The 23,844-nt window shown below is 42.7% G+C and overlaps 1 protein-coding gene and 1 pseudogene across 1 annotated transcript in view; one reads left to right on the top strand and one right to left on the bottom strand.

Moving 5' to 3' along the window:
* Positions 1-23,844, top strand: part of Dnah3 (dynein, axonemal, heavy chain 3) — a 173,966-nt gene that overhangs the window by 106,615 nt on the left and 43,507 nt on the right. The window contains exons 41-49 of the mRNA NM_001370806.1: positions 7,279-7,382; positions 10,241-10,535; positions 13,438-13,617; positions 16,841-16,964; positions 17,060-17,216; positions 17,471-17,614; positions 20,609-21,275; positions 22,361-22,526; positions 23,005-23,221. Coding sequence (NP_001357735.1) covers positions 7,279-7,382; positions 10,241-10,535; positions 13,438-13,617; positions 16,841-16,964; positions 17,060-17,216; positions 17,471-17,614; positions 20,609-21,275; positions 22,361-22,526; positions 23,005-23,221 — 2,054 coding nt within the window. The remainder of the gene's footprint in view (positions 1-7,278; positions 7,383-10,240; positions 10,536-13,437; positions 13,618-16,840; positions 16,965-17,059; positions 17,217-17,470; positions 17,615-20,608; positions 21,276-22,360; positions 22,527-23,004; positions 23,222-23,844) is intronic.
* On the bottom strand, positions 18,762-18,862 carry Gm25217 (annotated as a pseudogene).

Raw genomic sequence — 23,844 nt, 5'->3', positions numbered from 1 at the left:
ACCACCACAGCTACCAAGCCCAACCTGGCATTATACATTGGTGAGCAGAACTCTGGTCTTCACCAGGGCTGATTGTGCAGCTTAAGCCATCTCCTCAGGCCTTGGTACTTTTTGATTTGTATGTCAAAACCTTGTACTTTTTTGATTTGTCTGTTAACCTTGAAGGACTGAGATTTTCTAGCTATCTTTCTCTTCCTGGTTTCTATTCTAATTCTATTGTGCTCCAGAAGTATATACTGCAGTAGTATCTATTATTATTTAAATGTGTTAAAATGTTTTATAGTCAAGAATGTGGCCTGTCGTGGTGAACATTCCATGTGAGTTTAAGAAGAATGCATGCCTGCTGTTTTTAGATAGTGAACTATAAGTGCTCAGTTCGTTTGCAATGGTGGTGTTCATTTTAACTATTCTCTGACTCATTTCCTCATTGACAGAGGTCATCGAATTATCCCAGTGATAATACTGGATTTGCCCATTTCTTCTTGACACTCTGTTTTTCCTTGTGTGTTTTGTCATTCTATTTACATCTGAAATGTGAAAACAGAGTGTAATTAAAATTTCTTCTCTTTTTAGTTAGAAGTTAGGATGAATTTTATATATAGTGGTAGCTTGCTTTTCATGTGTTCTTTATTTAATGTTCTATTGTAGGTTGTGTTTTGTTTTTGTTTTGACAGACTATGTCTAGACATAGGTCTCCTTTTATTTATTTTGCCTGGAATCTGATTCCTCTGTTTAGTCAGCAAGGGAAAGTTGTATTCTATGCCTTCTGTATCTATTATATCATATTTCCTTGTTTTTGTTCTAGGTCCATTTGAAGTGGGTTTTTATTTTAATACCAGTCATCCTCAACTTCAATTAGTCTCCTGTCCACCTTGAATAATTTCAGTCAACCTTTGCATATTTTGCTTCCTGCCATTTTTAATGTAACCGTTAAAAGCATAGACTCCAGAATAAAACACTCCAGGCTGGAATTCTGGCTCCCACACTTACTAATTGGCAGACTTGAAGCAAATTCCTCAGCACGTCTCAGTTTCCACAGTTCTAAAATATGTACAACAATAATAGAGCATATCTGTGGTGTTCCTGGAAGGATTAAATGAGTAACTACATATAAAAACACTTAAGATAAATTATATTATAATGATGTTATGTATAATATATATATAGTATAATAGTGTTATAGTTTTCTATAGATACAGTATAATAGTGTTATAGTTTTCTATAGATACAGTATAATAGTGTTATAGTTTTCTATATAGTATAATAGTGTTGCCATTGTTCAGAAGAGACTGAACATCTCACCTTTGATGTCATCTTTCTGTTTCATCTCAGCCTATTTTCTCTTTGTGCTTTTTTGTTCCTGTTTCATTTTCTCAAGCTGATGCCTTCTGCACCTTGCTGAGGGTGCCAGACCATTCTCTGAAGCCAGTGAATCACACGCTGACCACATTTTAGAGATATATTCTTCAGGTTGGCCTCCACACTGTTCTTCACGCTGCATTTCCATATGCTGTTTTCTGCTCTCCTTAGCCCTCCAGGCCAGTCAGTTTACTCTATGTGACTGCAGACATGGCTCATGAGTTGCCTTTGATCCCACTCTTGGTCCACTCTGCAATGACATCTTTCTTTCATCTTTGGAGCAAGATATGAAGTGTTTCCAATCTTTTTCCAGGTAACATCCTCCACAATGTCTGTGTGCACTCTAGTGACCTCATCTCCTCTTTCTTTGTCCCATCAACTAATGTAGCATACAAGAAACCAGAATTCCCAGCATTTACTTCCAACCGACTTCTTCATATACATCTTTGGTCAAACTTAGTAGCTTTGATTCAGAAAGTGCTTTAGTAGTCTGGGGAGATGGCTCAGTGCTTCAAGTGTTTGTCTCCCATGCAAGAGGGCTGAACCTTGGGTCTCGAGAACACACATGAAGTACCCAATGGATGCAGTAGTTCATCTATAATTCCAGCCCCAGAAGACAGAAACAGGGAATCACCAGAGCAAGCCGGTTAGCAAGACTAGCCATACTGGAAAGTTTGGGTTTGATTGCGAGAACTTTCTCAAAACCAATAAGAAGGGTGACCAAGTATGTTTTCCAACATCAACTTTGGGCCACATGCACACATATACCTGTACACACACACAAACACATAAAAGAGATAAGGAAGCAGAAGCTGTTGGCAAGACTAAAATGACCCTTCTCAAGTTGTAGTGGGAAGTGTAAAAATGCAATCCATGTTATGCCAGCAGTGCCTGGTTGATTGCTCTCCTCTTTGGTGACTCTGATCCAGAAACCAGAAATCTCTCCACCCAACTCACTAAGTTCCCACTGGAGGATCACTATCATGACAGCCCCAAGCTTTCAAATTCCCACGGCCTTTGCACTTCGTGCAAACCCATGGTTTATCACCGTACCTTTCCTTCTGGAATTCAGTTGAGTCACCGAGTGAAGGAAAACACCACACAAACTTAGTTCAGAATCAAAAGGTAACTCAATCGCTGGGTGCAACAACTAGCATCCTAACCTTGCAAGCCATATGAAATATAAATCCTTCAGATTCTCAATCTAAATCAGGGGCCATTTGTTAGCTACATATTGTCCTCCACTCTGTCCCTGTCCAAAAATCCCATATCTCTTTCCTGCCTCCCCTCTTCCTCTCCCTAATGTTGAAGTCCTGCCTACTCCTTACCCGGTGATTGGTCCCCTGAAATCTTTATTCATAAGGGGAAGGTTCTGCCACATCAAGTCACCAATGTGAGCAAATGTTTAGAAAGTCTAACTTTACTTTCATCCCCATGATAAACATCTACTTTCTTCCTGATAGTTTTCAAACTTACCATTGCTTTAAGTTATGATTAGGGTAAATAATACTCATGATATGTCTTTAAAATGAATCTGAAGTACTTCATGCTCTAGATTAAGGAACAGTTGGATGGCAGAGATCCAGTGACAACATATGATCGACTAATGCCATCTGTGAGAAGCAGACTTTCCTGTTTGTTTAATCTGTGCATAAAGGCTCTGTGGCTCCTTAGTGTGAAGGCCTCCTTTCTGAATCGAAAGTGCCATTGTTATGACTCTCTCCATCCCCTTTTTTACTGGAATCTGTGACCCTCTTGACATCTCAGCTATGGAAAAATTGCTAAGTGAAGGGAAAAGGAGAAGATGACATCACCGTCCTCCCAGAACAGTAGCTGACAGGCAGCCAGAAAGCTGCTTAATGTTCAGTGCAGTCTTTGGGCAGCCACTGGGAAGGGCCCAGACTTCCTTTCCTTTCTTCTGCAATCACTTGGTTTGTTATGTTCTGGTCAGTTTTCCATTCTGAAATTATGAACACCTGAAAAGGTCAACTTAAAAGGAGGCTCACAGCTTTGGAGGTCTCTGCCCATAGTGAGTTGGCCCATTAGTTTGGAGTCTGAGGCAGCACATTACAATGACAGCACATGGCACAGAAAGCTGTTCACCTCCTGCTGACCCAGAAGAAGAGCTGGTATGTACAAGAGCATATGTCCAATCATCTCGCTTCCTTCTACTGGATCCTGCCTCCTAACGGTTCCATCCACTTCCACTAAAGCCATAGGCAAAGGCCTTCCATACATGGGCCTTTGGAAGATGTTATCCAAACATTTTCTTCACTCAGCTCATCTGCTTTCTCTTAAAAGGGATTCTAACAAGATTCTTTCCGTATTTGAATAGTGACACCAATCTTTTATTCTCCTGTTCTTTACTAAATAGTAGCAGACTGAGAAGCTCCTAGCCAGACCTCACTTATCCTGAAAAGGATATGCCTTTCAGGGGTAGTATACTTCTTTATGTAAAAACTCCATTGAGTCATACTTTACATTCTATGAAATTCACCCAAACCAGTGACTTTTAGTAAGCTTACTCAATGCGGTGATCACCACAATCCCATTTTAGGCTGTTTCCATCACCCCTGTAAGATCCTTCATCAATGTATTCAATCCATCTCTGTTCTCCTCACTGGAAGGCAGCCACTAACCTATTCTCCAAGGATTTAGTGTTTCGTGTATGTGCAATTATGCAACATACAGTCTCAGTTCCTTCTAGTCACCCGAAGACCCTTCAAATGCCTTCCTAGCCTTGTCACAAGCATCCAGGGTTACATTTCTATGAATAAACTTCAGGAAATCCACCTCCAGCTTCATGGGGGTGCTGCTTTCGTGGTTTTTCATGATCTAGGAACCATGTCTGTGAGATCCTTGTGTGTGAGCCAGGGATTTATTTATCTTTCCAAATGATGCTGCCAATTCCCTCTGTTCAAGTCTTCATTGTATGACCTTTAAAAGGGCACTTCTCAGCTGAGACATTTGCTTTACTCTTCAGTCGGGGAAGAAACTAGAGGCAGGCGAGGTGTTCAAATGCTGCACAGCATTTACTCGCCTCATTCTGCTCTGTTCTCCTTCTTCTTTGGACCTGAGTTTGACTGACAGCCACAATGCAAAGAAAATAAAAGTGATTCTAAGGAGAAGCTTGGAACTTAGTGTTAGCAGACAGCTTCCTGTGTGCCCAGGCCCTTCAAATGCTTGACAGATAGAGCTCAGTCACTCTCCACCGTGATTTTCTAGGCTTAGCGTAAACTCAGATCCACTGCACAGATGTGCAAAATGGGAGTGCTGGCCAAATTACATAGCTGGTAGGTCCATTTTATTTAAATCTTTGTTCTTTGGCCTAAATGTTCTTGAATGAAACCACAAACTAGCCCACAAGGGAAGGAGAAAAATATGTTACTGATACATGTTTTTAGTATCTCTTATTTTCTTATCAAGGAAACCTCTCAAAGAAAAATGATGAAAAAAATTTTTGTTCACATCAACCTGTTATAGGTACTTTAGTTTTCAAAATGTACTTTATCCTGTGGACTTATCATCATCTTTTATCATACTTGTAAAATGGTATATGTCCATTTTAAAACTCTGTCGTTGCTGTCAGTGTGGAGGATCCAAGCCAGGCTTTGAGGATGCTAGGTCAGTGGTCTGTCACTGAGCTACAGCCTCAAACCTTTTGGTTGTTGTTTTTTATTTTTTTATTTGTTTTGTTTTTGAGATAGGGTCTCACTATGTAGCCAAAGCTGGCCAAGAATTCTTTCTCTTACTAACTCTACCTATCTCCTGCCCAAGATAGTAGGTAAGCTACCACACCTTGCTCTCATCTGTGATTATTTCTCTAAGAATATTTTTTTCTGTTTTAATACATAGGTGCTCCCTTCATTTTATAAGGGAACCAGTGTTCACTGGTTTCCTAATGGAGGCATTCTCAACTGGTTCCTTGCGATCACAGATGGTGTCACATGCCCATACATATGAATTACCTGCACTGTAAATTATTTCTTCATGATGAGGTTACAAAAATGGTAGTTTTTTAGAGAACAGTTTTTAGCCCAGTGAATATAGTGTCAGATAGCCTTCTAAAAATGTCTTCCATGACCAGGCACTCAGGAGGCAGAGACAGACAGATCTCTGAGTTCAAGGCTAGCCTGGTCTACAAAGTGAGTCCCAGCTACACACAGAAACTGTCTTTTAAAAAATAATTAAAAAGTAAACATGCTGATCCAGCGTTACTTCTGAGTAAAGCTGAGGGGGAATCGGATGACAGAAGAAGCGTCCTTCCTTAATACATGACGATACCAACAACAAAACATTCTTTAAAAAATACTGCAGAAAGAATTGAGACTTAATTCTGTAAACATTGGAAAGCAGTGGACAAAGAGAGAGGGGAGAAGAAAAAGAGAGATGGAGAGGCAGAGAGAGAGGAGAGGGGGGAGGAAAGATGAGTGGAAAGGAGGAGAGGGAAGGGGATGGTAGAGGGGAGGATATTACACGTGGGATTATTGTATGGTATTCTCCCTGGTGAGCCAAGAACAGGCATCTACTTATTCTCTGTGGACAGCCAAGGCTAGTCCACAGTAAGGAGAGCACAAAAGTCTACATTGATGAAGCAGTGAGTTTCATTGGAGTTACTTACAGGAATATGAGCAAAGGGTTAGTTATGGGAACAGAAATTACTATAAGGGTCACTTATGGGAGCAGAAAAGTCAGCTGCATCACCAAAGCCCACCCCAGCATGGGTGACAGCTCATAAATGCTGCAAACCTGGAGCACCCTGCACATCATGCAGGTGTGTGACAGGCTTGAGAGTCCCTTCCAGGTACCTCAGTTGGTCTGAGCCTCTTTCCAGGCAGCTCAGTTGGTCTACAAGTGTCTCTTAGCAGACCTTACTGTTTATTTATACTTGGAAAGGGAGAGACCTACAGTATCTTGCTGGTTTCAGGAACTTCCTGAAGCCTTTGAGTAGTTTATTTCCTGAGTTGAAGGAGTTTGTTTGCAGGATGAAGTGTTTCACTTCCCCTTTTAACATCCTGTCTCTTAATGACCTTCCCTTCAAGATGAAGGTTTTATCTAGGAGGAGATTGCTATATAACAAGAGATTTATTTAGAAATCTGTTGCTTTTATTATTAAAAATTCTTCAGCTTCAGGGGCTGTGAAGATGGCTCTGCCACCAAAGCATGAAGACCTGAGTTTGCATCCCCAGACTTTACATAAAATGCCAGCATAATAATACCCCTGGTGCTGAGACAGGTAGATCCTTGAAGTTTATCGGCCAGCCAGTCTATCATAATCAGTGAAGTTCAGGTTCAGCAAGTGACTCTAACTCAAGAAAGTGAGACATATGACATCAACTCTGACCCTCACAGTCATATGTGCATACACACGTACCTGCTTGCACACAAGCACATATTCACACTAACAAGAAGGCTAAGGTAAGGGGCTCACAACTTTAAAGTTAGAGAGCTAGCCAGATAGATGGCTGCCAAGGCTGATAACCTGAGTTTGACCCTTGGAACCTACATGGTGGAAAGAAAGAACTGACTTCCATAAATTGTCCTCCATCCTCCACACATGTGCTGTGACATGCCCCACTCCACCACCAAGTACATAAACAAATGCATGCACTTAAAAAAAAAACAAGTTGTAAGCTAGGTATGGCTACATAGCAAATCCAAGTTCAATACAGAACAGGTCCCTATCCCTAAGACTAAAATCAAGAAGAAGTTACATAATCTTCACTTACCATTTTATATGGATAATAAAGATTTTTTTTTGCTCCAGTTTGTGGTTGCCAGTGACAGGTAAGTGTCACCATGATTGTGCTGGGTCTGACACATAGGCATTTTAGATGCCTATAATTGGGGCAGTCAAATTCCTCAAATATGAAACTTACCTTGGTTTGCTAATGGCATGTTCTATTTCTTTGGGTATAGGAAGCATCTATGATTTTTACTTCCTCAAACAAGGGGGTGGACACTGGAATGCATGGACAGAATATATCACCAAGGAGGAGGAGACTATTCCTGCGAATGCAAAGGTAAAGGAAATGCTGTGGTTTCTGGAATTTTCTAAGTACCCTTCCAAATGGAAGAACTACCAGCTCCCTATGAGCTTTTCCATGAAGTGTTTTGCAAAGATCAAACCATCAAAAACATAGAGTTTAATATCAGAGAGACCTAGATTTATTACATAGGCTTTAAGCTCCTCACCTCAATTTACCCAACTGTAAGGTGGAAAAATAATAATAAAGGATGATTATCAAGACTGAAGGTAATCAGAAAAGACTTGTAGCACATAGTGGGAGTTAGATAGGTGTTCATTATTATTCTGATCATTGCCATTATCTATAGCATCATAACTACCTTATCTAAGCCTAAAACAACCCACATTATATCCTTAGAGAAAGATTTCCTCTGGCAGAACTCAGAAAGAAGAGTTTCAATCAGTGGATTTCCTGGGTAATGGCTAATACACTGTATTTCAGTCCTGCAGAGAATAGCAAAATGAGTGCTCTTGTACCTCCATTTGGATAACCTAGTGGCTATTATGTATCTTTCTGCAGTGACTGTGCAGATCTTCCAAGTGGGCTCTTAGATAGCAGATGCAGATGGAAATGTGCGGGTATTGCAGGACCACAGCTGCACTCACAAGGATACTTTAGACAAGGGTGATTGTACTGATCTCAGGACAAACATCCTAGGGGCTGTGTTCGGTAAAGAAACCCTGAGATCCTCAGCTTTAATTGTCCTTATACAGCTCTGTTGTTTGAGTTCCAAGGATTTGAAATTGTACTAAACTCATATGGCAGAGGCCCAGTGTAGAAAGTATTTTCAGCTCCAATGGGGGTTTTCCTCTTGTCAAATGAAAATAACACTGGGTGAACTCCAGCTGGCTTCAAGTTCCTGATCTATGCTGTAAAATGGAAGTCTTGAACCTGACATCAAGCATCACTAACAGGCCTTGTGGCTTCATAGAGAATCCTGGCCTGCTTGCAACCTGTTTTATCATCTGCCTCAAAGGGTTACAGGGAGGACCTCAGAATAATATAGGCTTGACATCCTGGTCTGCATCCTCGTACGACGCTTGATGGCTCTCTTCTCTGCTTTAATGACCATACCCATCTGCTTCTTTTCAGTTAGCCAAATTATTTCCTAAAAGAAGCCAAGCTTTTGTTTGCAAAAGCTTCCAAGCTCCATGGATTTGGTGGTACCCAAGTCAAGGTCAAGTTTGGTTTTTGGAAGCAACATTTACAAACTGCAGTGAGAATGTTGTTCCCTGGTTTTTGTTGTTGTTGTTGTTTTGGTTTGGTTTTTTTTTTTTTTTTTTTTTTTTTTTTTGGTTTTTCGAGACAAGGTTTCTCTGTATAGCCCTGGCTGTCCTGGAACTCACATTGTAGACCAGGCTGGCCTCGAACCCAGAAATTCACCTGCCTCTGCCTCCCGAGTGTTGGGATTAAAGGTGTGCACCACCACACCAGGCCTTGTTTCCTGATGTTATTCAACACAGCATCTCAAGGTCATTACTCCTTTCCAAACTAGACATGATACAAGGAGACCTCTACACCTCTACACCACCACACCAGGCCTTGTTTCCTGATGTTATACAACACAGCATCTCAAGGTCATTACTCCTTTCCAAACTAGACATGATACAAGGAGACCTCTACATGTAATATACACCTTTCTACCCCCTTGCTTTGCCCCACCAAAGGATCAGTTATGACAAAATGATTAAAGGGTCCAGGCTCAGAGAATTCAATCTTAGGTAAGATATTCTATCCAAAGTAATAAGAATTCCAGAAGCTATGATTGGGGTCTCTAAATCCACTTAGGAGCTGAGTCCCAGGGAGAATATATTCAATTTCCATATTGGAAAAAATGGGAGATTCGGTGGGTGTGGGTCTTGGGTTCGAGAATCTCAATGTTGGGGAAAATGAATCAGGAACAAGATAAGTCTTCTGGCATTAGCTTTGTGTCACTATGGCAGAATGTCTGAGAGTCAACTCTGAGGAGGAAATGCAAACTTTAGCTCATGATTTTATGCTATGCTTGCTTAGCCCCATTGTCACAGGGCTAGTATTGAGGTATAACATTACTACAGAAGGGCCACGCAGAGAAAAACCCACTCACCTCATAATGTCTAGGAAGCAGAGAATAGAGAGAACAAGGGTAGGATATAAGCCTGAAAAATGTGCTCCAAAGACCCCTCTACCCTCTTCAATGTATCTTATCTCTTATGTCTACCAACTTCCAATAAACCAATGAGCTATGAACCCATCAAGGGATTAATATATTGATGGGGCCAAACCCCTTAGGATCCAATTACTTCACAAAATCCCCACTTCTGAACATTTCTACATTGGAGACCAAACCTTCAACATATAAGTCTTCTTATATGACTACAACATATCTAAACCTTCTAAGCCAGAATAGGTGGCACAAGGAAGGTGGCTCTTGCCTGAGACAAAGCAGAATAATTGGGTAAAAGCAAGTCTCAGAGAGAGAAGCTTGACTCTGACCCTTATTATTGGTTTTTATGCTGGTTTAGTATTAAGAATGTAGACTTTGGAATCATACAAGCTGGAGTCCAAACTCCCTACCTTTCCACTTCTTATTGAAGAAGACCTGCTGTGCCTCTGCTTCCTCATCTACAAAACAGGGACAAAGCACTCACCTTTATGTGTTTGGTCCCATTTGATCTCAGACAACTGAGTATTAAATGCCATGATTGTCTCCATTTCAGAACTGAAACTGAGGTCTTTTGAAAAGTTAAACATTTGCTCAATTTCATAAAGATAATAAAGAATGGAGCTACAGTTAATCCCAGATCCCTTGAATCCCAAGATTCAGTCCTCCTGGTCCAGGACCAAGATTTTACTGTATCTTTGTGCAACAGGTATCAGACCTCATCATTCCCACAATGGAGACTGCCCGGCAGTCCTTCTTCTTAAAAACCTACCTGGACCATGAGATCCCGATATTGTTCGTGGGTCCCACAGGCACTGGCAAATCAGCTATCACCAATGACTTCCTTCTCCACCTTCCCAAAAATGTCTACCAGCCCAACTTCATCAACTTCTCTGCCAGAACTTCAGCCAACCAGACCCAGGATATCATCATGTCCAAGCTGGACCGTCGGAGGAAAGGCCTTTTTGGGCCTCCCATAGGGAAGAAAGCAGTTGTGTTTGTAGGTAAGGCATTGGCTTGGGTCTGGGTAGACCAAGTTCTTGTATCCAAACTGCAGTAAGCCAAAGCTTCTGTCTCTCTCTTTTGGGTGGGTTAGCCTTCCTACCACCACCATGCCTCCTGCCTCTTCTCACTTCCATCTTTCCTCCTTCCTTTGTTACTTCCTTCCTTCCTCTCCCTCCTTTCTGCTTTGCCTTTCCTCTTTCTTCTTTGTAGTGAACAGTATGCCTAAGAGACTGTAGTGGTGGCAGCTAAACTTCAACACCTCCAGAAATAACGTTTGTGTCCATTTGCATCAGATAAGTGGGTTTTCACTAAGCGATATCAGATAGTGAGTTGTCACTAAGCGAAGGAACCCAGTAGTTGATTAAAAAAAAAGTGTTGATGAAATAAGAGCATAGACTTTCAACATTCACTTTGTACAAAGCACTTCCTCTTTTTTTCCCCGCTTTGGGCGTCAGACCTGCATAAGATTACTAATCTTCATGGTTGTCTTAAGCCGGCTGCCGACCCAGGAGGTACTCATAATGCCCCCCTATTGTCTTGGATCATCTTGTGTCCTATATTTTAAACTCATGTATTTATAATATACATTTCATGGTTATATGTATATCCTTACACATGCTCATCATCTCTTGAAAGGCAGGAATCTTATCTATTGTATTTTTCCTTCCTTTTCTATCCTTCGTTTTTTTCCCTCCATCCAGGTCTCCCACAATCTTTATGATATTATCCAAAGCCAGTTGAAGTCTTGCGCTAAACCAAACTTGGTTCTATATCAATTTTCAACCCTAGGTATAGTTTCTCTCAGCCTCCCTGATCTAAGGGTCTGTCCCTTACATCAAACATATTTGCACTAAATCAGTTAATGTGTCTAAAGTTCCTAAAACGTTGATTGACACAAACTCATCAGTCTATTAATATTTGCTGAAAAAAAAAAACAAAAAAAAAAAACAAAAAGAAAGAACCCTTGTGGGGAAGTGGATGCTCACAGTCAGCTAATGGATGGATCACAGGGCTCCCAATGGAGGAGCTAGAGAAAGTAGCCAAGGAGCTAAAGGGATCTGCAACCCTATAGGCGGAACAACATTATGAACTAACCAGTACCCCGGAGCTCTTGACTCTAGCTGCATATGTATCAAAAGATGGCCTAGTCGGCCATCACTGGAAAGAGAGGCCCATTGGACACGCAAACTTTATATGCCCCAGAACAGGGGAACGCCAGGGCCAAAAAGGGGGAGTGGGTGGGTAGGGGAGTGGGGGTGGGTGGGTATGGGGGACTTTTGGTATAGCATTGGAAATGTAAATGAGCTAAATACCTAATAAAAAATGGAAAAAAAAAAAAAAGAACCCTTGTGGGGCAGCAGGTCTCAGGAAAATAAAAGGGGATGGGAGAGAACCCCCGTCCCACCAGAGCTCTGGTGCAGTCCCCCAAGTCTGCCCTCCCTCTATGTGGCCCAGGTGGGTGTCTGTCTGTGGGAAGCCACAGAACCCCAGTCCTGGGGGTAAAGAGGGAGCAATCTGGAGTCTCTGGGCCTCGAGGAGGCCAGAGACAACAGGTTCTCAGTCTCAGACATCCCAGACATCACTGTATGTCATGGAAGAGCTGAAAATGGGCCCTCAGATGGACTCTGGCCCGGGGCCTGAAGGGAGGGTAGGGGAAGAACCCTGGCAGTTTACTGCAGGGATGAGAGTCTAGCTGGCTCAGGCTGTTAGCTTGGCTGGCGGCCATGGCTGGAGCACAGGAAGGCCTTCCTGTGGGAGGTTAGGCACAGCTCTTTAGAGAAAAGCCCACTCTGTCGCCCCAACACGACAAGTCTTGATGAGCAGAGATGGTCGATAGTTTTAGAGATTTATTGTAGAAAGGCAAAAAGAAAGAGAGAAAGTAGAAAAGCAGTCCCTTTTATAGTGGGCTGGGCTATCTTGCAGTAGCAGGGTAGCCGTGAGGAGGAGCATACCTGGCTATTGTCAGGTAACTGTGAAGGTGGAGTCTGGCCAGAATGCCAGGAGCTTGGGACTTTGTCTGCAGGACTGGTAGTCACAGGATTATGGAGTTGGGGGCTCCGTGGTGTCAGGCACCTATGTCTGTCTGGGAGCATGGCTTACTGTTCTATTCCTTGTAGAGTTTCTATTGGGTCTCCGGAGTCTCGGTTAACCAGAAAACAGGCTGCCTTTCACAGTCCCACAAGCCCTTCCACAGAATTAGTGTCTCCTATGTGCCCAGCCTGAGTGCTGGGTTGTAGGCAGAAAACGTCCTTGTACTTAAGAGAACTTGTAATCATCTCTTGACATTTTGAGTTTGCTCATGAAAGGCCCTAGTTTAAAGCCTTGCTCCCACCAGACTTTAGCTACTACAAGTAGATTTAATGCCCCTCAGAAAGAGGGGTTGTTAACTCAGTAGTACAGCGTTTGCTTAGCATGTAGGGAGGCTCTAAGTTCAATCCCTATCACGACTGAAAATATGTTTGCTGGCAGACACCATGTCTATAGTGTTTGAGATAAGCCTGGGCAGTCCAGTGAGACTCCCTCTCAAGACTGAAAGCACAACAAACAAAAAAACCTTTGGCAGGCCTCTTACCATCATATGCTTAGCAATGAGCAAAATGTCTGTGGTGTTGTAGACATTGTTTTTTGGCTAAGGAAAATTGGGGGAAAGTTAAATGCTCATTTGTTGATGTCACCCATGTATCTTATAGCCATGATGGGCAGAGACTTCAAGAAGATAGAAAACTCGAAACCCATAAAAACCCTTTCCCATCTGATCATGATGTCTACTGACTGGGTCTTGGATGGGAATGGGGTCACTGGAAACAGACTTTCTCATGGAGGGACTTGTCATTAGTTGACCCCTGTAAAACCAAAGGATCCCATAGACTCAGTGTGTGTGGCTGTGGCTTCCTTCTACAGATGATCTCAACATGCCAGCCAAAGAGGTGTATGGAGCCCAGCCCCCCATCGAGCTGCTGAGACAATGGATTGACCATGGCTACTGGTTTGACAAGAAAGACACAAACAGGCTGGACATTGTGGATGTTCTGCTTGTGACTGCCATGGGTCCCCCTGGTGGAGGAAGGAATGACATCACTGGTATGTCTAGGAAGAGAGTTTATTCCTCTCTCTGTTCCCCCTGCAGAGCTGGCTATCATGGATGAATTGGTTTGGTTCAGGGCCTTCTGACAGGAGAGCTTGTAGAGTATATGCCTTTGTGAGAGCTAAGGTTTGGGTTAGCTCCAGACTTCATGTTGAAAGTTGTGTGCAGTAGCATAGGAAGATGGCAAGAGTCTGCAAGGAGTCTTGTCTATTCATCAAAAAGGTGGTACCACATGAAGGGAGGAGCTACAGGGTTGCATTTGCCTCAGATCTGAGTACAGCAAAGTCTAAGGCACCTCAACTCCATAGGGAGCTTGTTATATCACTATTTCCAAACAGGAGTATGTTTCTAGAATCCACAGAAATGGGCAGCTCAAGGTCAGTCACAAATAGGATCTCTGAAAAGCTTCTAGCATAGAATCTAGCACTGACAACTGCTGGGAACGTGTGTGGTCGCATGAGATCAAGCACAGTAATGGTGCCAGTGAAAGCATCCAGGTTCAATGGGTACTCATGGAATGCCAGTCTGAGACAGTTACGTGGGTTGGTGGGGTGCTCTGCTCTTCCTCTCAGGAAGTTAAGACGATCTGATGAGTCAATGTCTTAATTTTTTATCCAGAAGTCTGAAAAACTTAAAAGAATCCAGGGTTGTCACTTGATAAAAAAGCTGAGTCACTCCTGTTCGCTGTGAGAGAGGATGCTGAATCACCATCATGGTTGGCAAGAGCAATCTTGTTTCTATTGTAATCCATCACTGTTAGGGAATGATTACATTTGAGGCTGATGTTTTTAGAAAGATTTATTTTAATTGTATGCGTATGAGGTTTTTGCTTGTATGTATGTTTATATGTGCACTGCATGTATTTCTGGTGCCTGTGGAGGCTAGAAGAGAACACCAGATCCCCTGGATCTGAAGCTATGAATAGTTGTAAGTCTCCCTCTGAGTGCTAGAGACCAAACCTGAGTCTTCCCCAAAAGTAGTAAGTACCCTTAACCACTAAGCCATTTCTCTAGTCCCTAATGCTGATTTTTAGTGAAATTATATTCAGTAGGAAACAAATAATAGTTTATAATTGACAGTTATTAGCATTCAGATGGAGAAACCAAAGCTCAAGGTAACGTTTTATGGTTACTGGGCACACAGTGATTGAGAACATGGCAACATAACTTGTTTGCCTAACACAGAGAAAACATGAATTTATGTTAAATACTATTTTTCTATCAAAATACTGAATGATGTTCTCAAACTCACATGCCTAGTAATGGCTACAGATCAGCAATGTAGAAAATATAAGTCTACCTCTACGTGTATACACATACACATATATGTGTACACACCTCTATGTTCAAGTACACACAATACATAAACACATAAAAAAGGTAGAGAGACTTAAAAAAAAGAAGATTCCCAACATTAACCTCTAGTTTACACACAAGTAACACACATATACATACCCACTTCACTCATGAACACATGAATACCAAACACACACAGACACACACACAGACACACACACAGACACATACACACACACACACACACACATATATATATATATGTGTATATATATATATACACATATATATATATACATATACATATACAGGTATGTATATATGCATCCATTCATGAACACATACATGCTAAACAAACATACACACATATATGAACACATACATAACAAACACATAGAGGCACACAAAATAATCAGTCTACTGTTACTTTTTTAGCAAAAAAATATACATATATACATGTGTGTATTTTAACATTTTATTGTTTATTCTCATATGCATGGGTGTTTTGTCTACCTGTATGCTTGTGTGACATGTGCAAATGGTGCCTGGGGAGTCCAGAAAAGGGCAATGGATGCCCTGAGACTGGAGTTACAGATAGTTGTGAGCCCAACGTGGGCTCTGGGAATCAAATGTGGGTCCTTTGGAAGAAAAGCCAGTGTTCTTAAACACTGAATGAATTCTCAAGCCCCTATATGTGCACGCTTATATGTACACTCACATACATATAAATTACATGTGTGTAGGCAATACACAGAAATGCATGCTTTACATGTGTATGTGTTGTATATATGTGAGGAGGAATTTTGGGAAACAGCAGCAGTAATGGCACTACAAGCTTTGCCTCTTCCCAAATCCATATACAAGTGCAACAGAGAACAAAATTCTAAAGTCTTATTAAACAATAATTATAATGAGTCTAGTTTACACACTCCCCAATTCTCAAAATCCTAACAGTTAGTAACAAACCCCAGATGGCCACAAGACCTGAAAACCATCTGCACATGTGCAAGAGAAGGCAGGAGGAAGTGATGGGACTCAGGCCTGAGAGGGGAGGGTTAGTAAATGGTGGTTAACTTGGGAATAGAGAGAGAAGTCAACAAAGGAGATGCTTTCCACAAAAAATAAATAAATAAATTATTATTAATTTTTTGGCTATCCCACAGTAATCAAGTATTTCCTTTAGTTTTTAAAAATAATGCTGTGGGGCTGAAGAGATATATTCAGTTAAGAGCATATATTGTTTTTACAGAGGTCCTGGGTTCAATTCTCAGCACCCTTGTTGGGCAGTTCACAACTGCCTGTAACTGTAGCTCCAGGGGATCCAATACCCTCTTCTGGAGTCCTGAGTCACCAGCATTCATGCATGCACAGAGCCCATACACACATACACATAGAAACACATAATTAAAAAGTAAGGACACTGGCTGCTCTTTCAGAGGGTCTGGCTTGGATTTCCAGCACCTGCGTGATTGCTCACAACCCTCTGTAGCTCTAGTTGGTAGGAATCCTGTGCTACTTGGTCTGCAGGCCATTAGGTAAAGCACACGGTACACACTCTCATGCATACACATAAAATAAGTAAAACACATTTCTAGATAAGTAAATAAAAATGGAATCTTAAAAATAAAGACAATCTTGCGTGCCAGAGGAAGCCGAGTTGGCATCCCTACTGCAGGTCAGGGGTTGTCTGTGTGTGCACCGAGCAAAGCCACTTGTAGCTACCAAACACATCTTGTGTGGTCAGTGAGGAAGCCAACTCTTGATGTCCTGGCTAATATTAAGTGTAAATACCGTGGCTGGAGGTTGACCTGTTGGGTGGCAGAACTGCAGAACTTGAGAGCAGAGGGATACGGACTCTGCTCTCTCCCAGGGTCACTCGGTCTGGGAAGTGTGTGTGCAAACTCAAGTGTCTATGTGCTTCCAGGACGATTCACTCGCCATCTGAATATCATTTCCATCAACGCCTTTGAAGATGAAATCTTAACCAAAATTTTCAGTTCTATTGCTGACTGGCATTTTGGGAAAGGGTTTGATGTCATGTTCTTACGGTAAGAGGTTCCTGTGGCTTCCTGCTTATTGACCTGGGGGCTGTCCTCATTTCTGTTTAACTATGTGACTGATCTGCCTCCCTATTCCTCCTGAGGTATGGGAAGATGCTGGTCCAAGCAACCCAGACAATTTACAGAGCTGCAGTGGAGAACTTCTTGCCAACTCCCTCCAAATCACATTATGTCTTTAACCTTCGGGATTTCTCACGGGTGATCCAGGGAGTACTGCTGTGTCCCCACACCCACCTACAGGTCAGCTGCTACTATTCCTGTCTTGAAAATCTTTTGGCAATATTCCTGGATCTGTACTGATAGTGTACAGATAGCCTAGTATAATAGGCTTTCACTAACCACAAACTCTATTCTCTGTGGCATGCAAGGCATAGTACTTTCTATCCCTTGTCTAATTTATAACTCACATCGACCCTAAGATTTAGAGACTTCTTGAGAACTGTCATCACAATCACCACCCTTAATGAATACAAATGACTAACTCTGGCCTTTAGGATTTGGAAAAATTTATCCGGCTTTGGATCCATGAGGTTTACCGAGTCTTTTATGACCGCCTGATTGACAATGATGACAGACAGACTTTCTTCAACCTGGTGAAGGAAACCACCTCCAATTGCTTCAAGCAGACCATGGAGAAGGTAAGCCTTATTCTAGAATCATCTGTCCCAAGAAATGGGCTCACATTAGATTCAGACTCTAGATTCTACTCCCAGTAAAGACCACCACCACTCTTCACCCTGAATCATGGAAAATGGCACATACATTAATCAGTTGATTTGTTGATATTTTACTTAGTCTAATTTTGCTCCTCTTCTGTGGCAACCTGTAAGTTTTGGTATACTCAAAATGGTTATTATATGATGTTATTTATTTCAAATTAATTTAAGTCACTGGAGAAATAGCTCAGTACGTAAAAGCAGATATTGCTCTTGCAAAGGGCCCAGGTTTGGTTCCTTGCACCCACATCAGGCAGCTCACAATTACCTCTAACAAAAGCTCCAGGGGATCCAATGTCCCCAACACATAAGCACTTGCACACACGTGCACATATCCACACATGGGCACACATAAAAATAATTTAAAAACAAAAATAAAACTAATTTAACTTAAAATATATCCTAAAGCAAATTCATTTGGATTTGGGGAGGAAAACCATACATTTTTATAATTTGACCAAGACCCTGATAAAATTCAGGCAAAAAAATTTTCTTTTTGTAAAAAGTGTAGTTGTGACATTTTCTTTTTCCTACTTTGAAAAATGATCTTAAACCTATCTATTGGCATTTTAATTTGCTCCACCAAACAGCTGTTTCTCTAGTGAAAATTGTCTTTTTGCTGTATATGGAAGCCAAGAGCAGAGAAATTGACAGGTCCTCATATCAGGAAGGAGGAAACAGCTAAGCATCCTACTCTAAGCAGGGTAGAGAGCAGGGACATCGCCCTCACCTCTATTTAGTGCAGGACCAACCATGGGGAAGTATTATCATTGGTCCACTGTCTTCTGTGGGACCTTACAAGCTGACCACCAACATTTAGCAACTTAGAGGATAACAGATTGCCCCGCCCTTCCTCTTCCTCTTCCTCCTCCTCTTTTTGTTGCTATAGTTGGCTTGTTTTCTTGTTTGTTTTTCTAGAACAGAGTCTTGCCAGGCTGGAACATGTGACCCTCCTGACTCTGAGTTCTTGGTGTGTACCACTACACCTAGCTCCCACTTGTTTTCATTTAAAAAAAATTTTTTTAAACAAGTTACTTTTACTTCACAAGGATCCAGTGATTTTAAGGATAATACTAGGGAGCACTCCACAAGCCTGCATGTCATCCTTGTTCAAAGGATGCCAATCTTCTCTGTGCTGTTACAGTTCTAGTATATCTGCTGCAGAAGCAAGCACTCCTTTGTTATTAGTCGGTTTTGTTTCCTTTTTAAAAATTATGTAAATTTATTAATTTATTTTTTCACTTTACAACTCAATATCAACCATTCCTCTCATCCCAGTACCACTTGACATAAGTCCTCCCTCCATGTCCCTTAGAAGGGGAAGTCTCCCTCTGGGTGTCAACCTTCTCAACCCCCCATCCCATCCTCCATCTCCCACCCTCTGCCCCTCACCCCTGCCCCCTGCAGGACTAGGCACAACCCCCTCGCTGAGTCCAGACAAGGCTGTCCATTTAGGGGTGTGGGATCTACAGGCAGGCAAGTAGGCAACAGGCTCAGGGACAGCCCCTACACCAGTTGTTTGGGGGACACTCAAACTGGGATTCCTAGCAGTCGGGGATATGGATCCTAAGTGGCCACTTCCTGTTGCTAGGCAGGACTCCCAGTGGAAAGATAAGGACAGCAACCCACCCACAAAACCTTTGACCCAAAATGTGTCATGTCTACAAGATGTGCAGGGACAAAGATAGAGCAGAGACAGAGGGAATGGCCAACCAATGACTGCCCCAAATTGAGACCCATCACAGGGGCAAGAACCAATCCCCGGCGCAATGAGATTTCATTAGGCTTGGAGACAGGAACCTAGCATTACTGTCCTTTGAGAGGCTCCACTCAACAGCCAGCCAGTGGAAAGAGTTGCAGACTCACACCCAGACAGTAGATGGAGGTCAGGAAATCTTACAGAAGATTTGGGAGAAAGATTGAGCGACCCAAAGAGGACAGGAACTCCACAGAAAACCAACACAGTCAACTACTCTGGTTGGATCTAGAGACTGAATCACTAATTAAAAGCAAGCACAAGCTGGACCCAGGCCCCCTGCACATAAGTAACAGATGAACAGCTTGATCTTCCTTTTCTTTTCTTTTGTTTTTTTTTGAGGCAGAGTTCCACAGTGTGGCTCTGACTAGCCTGGAGCTCACTTTGTAGACTTGACCTCACAGAGATCTGCTTTTACTTTTTTTTTTTTTTTTTTTTTTTTTGCTTATGTGTATATGCGGCTGAGCACTCCTCTAATTCTAGGAGGATCTCTGTGAGTTTCTAGACAGCCTAATCTACATAGTTACTTCCAGGCTATCCAGGGCTACCCAGCAAAACCCTGCCTTAAAAATAAGCAAACAAAAAACTGTAGTCAGAGATGAGGAGTCAGCTCAGTGGTTAAAGGCACTTGCTGCTCTTGCAAAATTGGGCTCCTAGTGCCCACATCAGGCAACTCACAACCTTCAGCTCCAAGAAACCTGACACCCTCTTCTGGCCTCTGAGAGTACCCACACATGTATGGCACATAGATACAAATTTAAAATATGCTTATATGTATATGTACTCATGTGTGGGCATATACATGTGACTCTAATAACCTCAGAGGCGAGAGAAGGGGACTGGTTCCCCTACAATTGAAGTTACTGGCCATTATGAGCTGTCTGATATAGGTGCTGGGACCCAAACTTGGCTCCTCTATAGAGCTGCACATGTTCATAACCACCCAGCCAGCCCTCTAGCCCCATACACATTGCTTTCCTGTTCTTTGAGCAAACCATCACATCCACATATTATATATTTAATTTTTTTTTCTATTGATGAGCCATGGCTAGGAAGATGTGCTCAGGAAAAAGTCAGGTCTCCCTTTCACTTTGTCCCTATACCCACAGCCAGCCTAGGTCACAGCCGCAGGGTTCAACAGACACTTATTCTTCCCACAGGTGCTCATCCACCTGTCACCCACCGGGAAGATAACTGATGACAACATCCGTAGCCTCTTCTTCGGGGATTATTTGAAGCCAGAAAGTGACCAAAAAATCTATGACGAGATCATTGACCTGAGAGGACTCACGGTGGTGATGGAGTACTATCTGGATGAGTTCAACAGTGTCAGCAAGGCCCCCATGTCTTTGGTCATGTTCAAGTTTGCCATTGAGCACATCTCCAGGATCTGCAGAGTCCTGAAGCAGAAGAAAGGTCACTTGCTCCTGGTGGGCATTGGGGGCAGTGGGCGGCAGAGCGCCACCAAACTGTCCACGTTCATGAACTCCTATGAGTTATACCAGATTGAAATCACAAAGAATTACACCAACAGCGACTGGAGAGAGGACCTGAAAAAGATAATGTTGCAGTCAGGAGTGGCCACCAAGAGTACTGTGTTCCTCTTCTCGGATAACCAGATCAAGCATGAGTCATTTGTGGAAGACATCAACATGCTTCTGAACACAGGCGATGTGCCCAACATCTTCCCAGCAGATGAGAAGGCTGACCTCGTGGAAAAGATGCAAACAGCGGCCAGGACAGAAGGAGAGAAGGTTGAAGCCACTCCCCTGTCTATGTACAATTTCTTTATCGAGAGAGTGAGAAAGAACCTTCACATTGTTCTTGGTGAGAAGCAGTCAAATTCTGTCTGTTCTTGGTCCTCTGGAGTCATTAGGGTCTTCTCAGTATCCCAGACCTCCAGTTTCCTTTACTGACCTCAAAACTGATCTAAGCAAGGCACCTACCAACAGTCACAATCTGGATTTCCTCTGGCAATTGTCCTCAATCTTTGCTCAACACGGTCGTGTTGAGCTTGTTCTGATCTCTTCAGTTCTCTGACTTCTTCAAGAAACATCACAGCTTAGCATATTATCTGTCACAGAACACCAGTGTTCTCCAGGAATGAAATGGATACATAAAGCCAGGGGATGCCTCACACCCTCTTGTACTCACCTTTCTCTGTCCTTGCTCCCTTCATGCTCAGCCACTGTTGTCTCAGATCTCACCCCAGCACTGTCCTTCTCCATCTCCGTTCTTGTTAATCCTAGACTATTTGGATCCATTAATCCAGAGAGGTTTTTTTTTTCTGTATAGCAGACACGATTGATGGTGTGTGTGTGTACATGTAAATGCAAATTAAAATAATCACTTTCTGATAGGATGGTAATCAAAGAACAAAACTTTCTTGCCTGTATCTTTTAAGGTCATGTACCAAACTACCCCTGCATCCTCATGTCAAGCCAGCCTCCTCCAGCCACACTGACCTCCACACTTCCACCTACGCATCACGCTTCCTCCAAACATTAAATAAACCATGAATGGAATTTGAGGTGCAGAACCAAGAGTCTGTGGCTGGACAGAGATGGAGTCAGAAACAAGCCCTGGGCAACATCTGTGGATCTCTAAATATGGCTGCCTTGTATTAAAGCACTGGGAGAACAAATGGAGCAAAGGGCTCTGTCTCAACTAAGGAACCCAAAGTCACAACAGTGCATAAAGGATGCCAGTAAAGCAGACTGTCATGATGCATTGAGGCCCCATCATAAAAGGTCCCCATGATTCCTCTGTTTCCAAGGCTCTCATCATGGTTATTTGCAACTACATTCCCATTTACCAGCCAGAGGCATTGCCTGCCCCTTGCAAACCTTTACTTTCTCTTTGCTTCTCCAAGCTCTTGTGGAAGGGAACTAACAGAGCCTATTTCTCATTAGCCATGAGTCCAATCGGGGATGCCTTCAGAACCCGCCTGAGAATGTTCCCGTCACTTATCAACTGCTGCACCATTGATTGGTTCCAGTCCTGGCCAACCGATGCCTTAGAGTTGGTGGCCAACAAATTCCTGGAGGACGTGGAGCTTGATGACAACATTCGGGCAGAGTAAGCTTTAGCTTCATTTCAACACCCCAGGTATTCCAAGCTGAAATCCCAGCCACCTCTGGGGCCCAGAGGGTAAAAGCCCCTGACAATCTGAGTTCAGTCCCCAGAACCTACATGGTAGAAGGAGCAAACCAACTCCTGAAAGTTGTCCTCTGACCTCCATATGCGTGCTATGATAAGCACAGGCATGCATCTGTACACATAGACACATGGAAAATAAATAAAATGCAATTAAAAAGTACTCTGCACTCTGAAAGCTTCTCCAAACTGCCAAAAACTGATACATCTTGCATAAGCCCTGGCAATTCATAAAAAGGTCAGAGGTCATCCCTCTGTCTTTGGCTCTGTTCACTCACTAGGTTCTAGAGGGCCAGTCGTTGTATGCACCTCTGGAACCCTGGTGTCCCTTACTAAAGCACTGCTAGGTCTCCTCTGTAGGAAGCTAGGTCCCAACTAACTGCTCTGACTTCCTTGGCAGGGTCGTCTCCATGTGCAAGTACTTCCAGGAGAGCGTGAAGAAGCTATCGGTTGACTACTACAACACACTTCTCAGACACAACTATGTGACCCCCACCTCTTACCTTGAATTGATCCTAACCTTCAAAACTCTCCTGAATAGCAAGAGACAAGAGGTGGACACAATTAGGAACCGCTACTTGGCAGGCTTGCAGAAACTGGAATTTGCATCTTCACAAGTAAGCACTTGCGTAGAACAGGCACGAAGGGCCAGGATATGCTGGGTGTGTCTAGATACAGAAGGTGAGAGGGCATCAGATAAAGATAGACTCCGACCTCAGTTAATTCATTTCCATCTCAGCTTCAGGTGATCCTGTCTGGATTTAAGATTGCACTGTCTTGTTCATTGGTGGGGGTTTTAGTTTTGGCATTAACTGGGTCTCTCAAAATATTGCATAAGCTGAGCACATACCTTTAATCCTAGCACTTAGGAAGCAGAGGTAAATCTGAAGCAGGAGTGAGTCCATGGCCAGCATGGTCTATAAAGTAAGTTCCAGACCAGCCAGGGCTGGCTACCTTGTATCAACAAACAAACAAACAAGAAACAAACCCAGTAAAGTAGCATTTATCCTGACTGCCAAGTACTGGCACTCCCTTACAGTTAGGACCTCAATGGCAGCATCTTTGTGAAACCTTGGATAGGAGAAGTGCAGGGCTTTGTAAGGTTAGTCCTGGATTCAAATTACAATGGTCTGACCTGTCAGTGTGACACTATGGCTCCACTGCTCTGGTCCTAGGTTTGCTGGGTCTAATGTTGAAAGCTCAAGTCCCTCTAGACAAGTAAGAGAAAACTATGTTGCTG

Source organism: Mus musculus, chromosome 7, assembly GCF_000001635.26.
Source record: "Mus musculus strain C57BL/6J chromosome 7, GRCm38.p6 C57BL/6J".
Taxonomy (NCBI): domain Eukaryota; kingdom Metazoa; phylum Chordata; class Mammalia; order Rodentia; family Muridae; genus Mus; species Mus musculus.
This window is presented reverse-complemented; position numbering and strand designations above follow the sequence as displayed.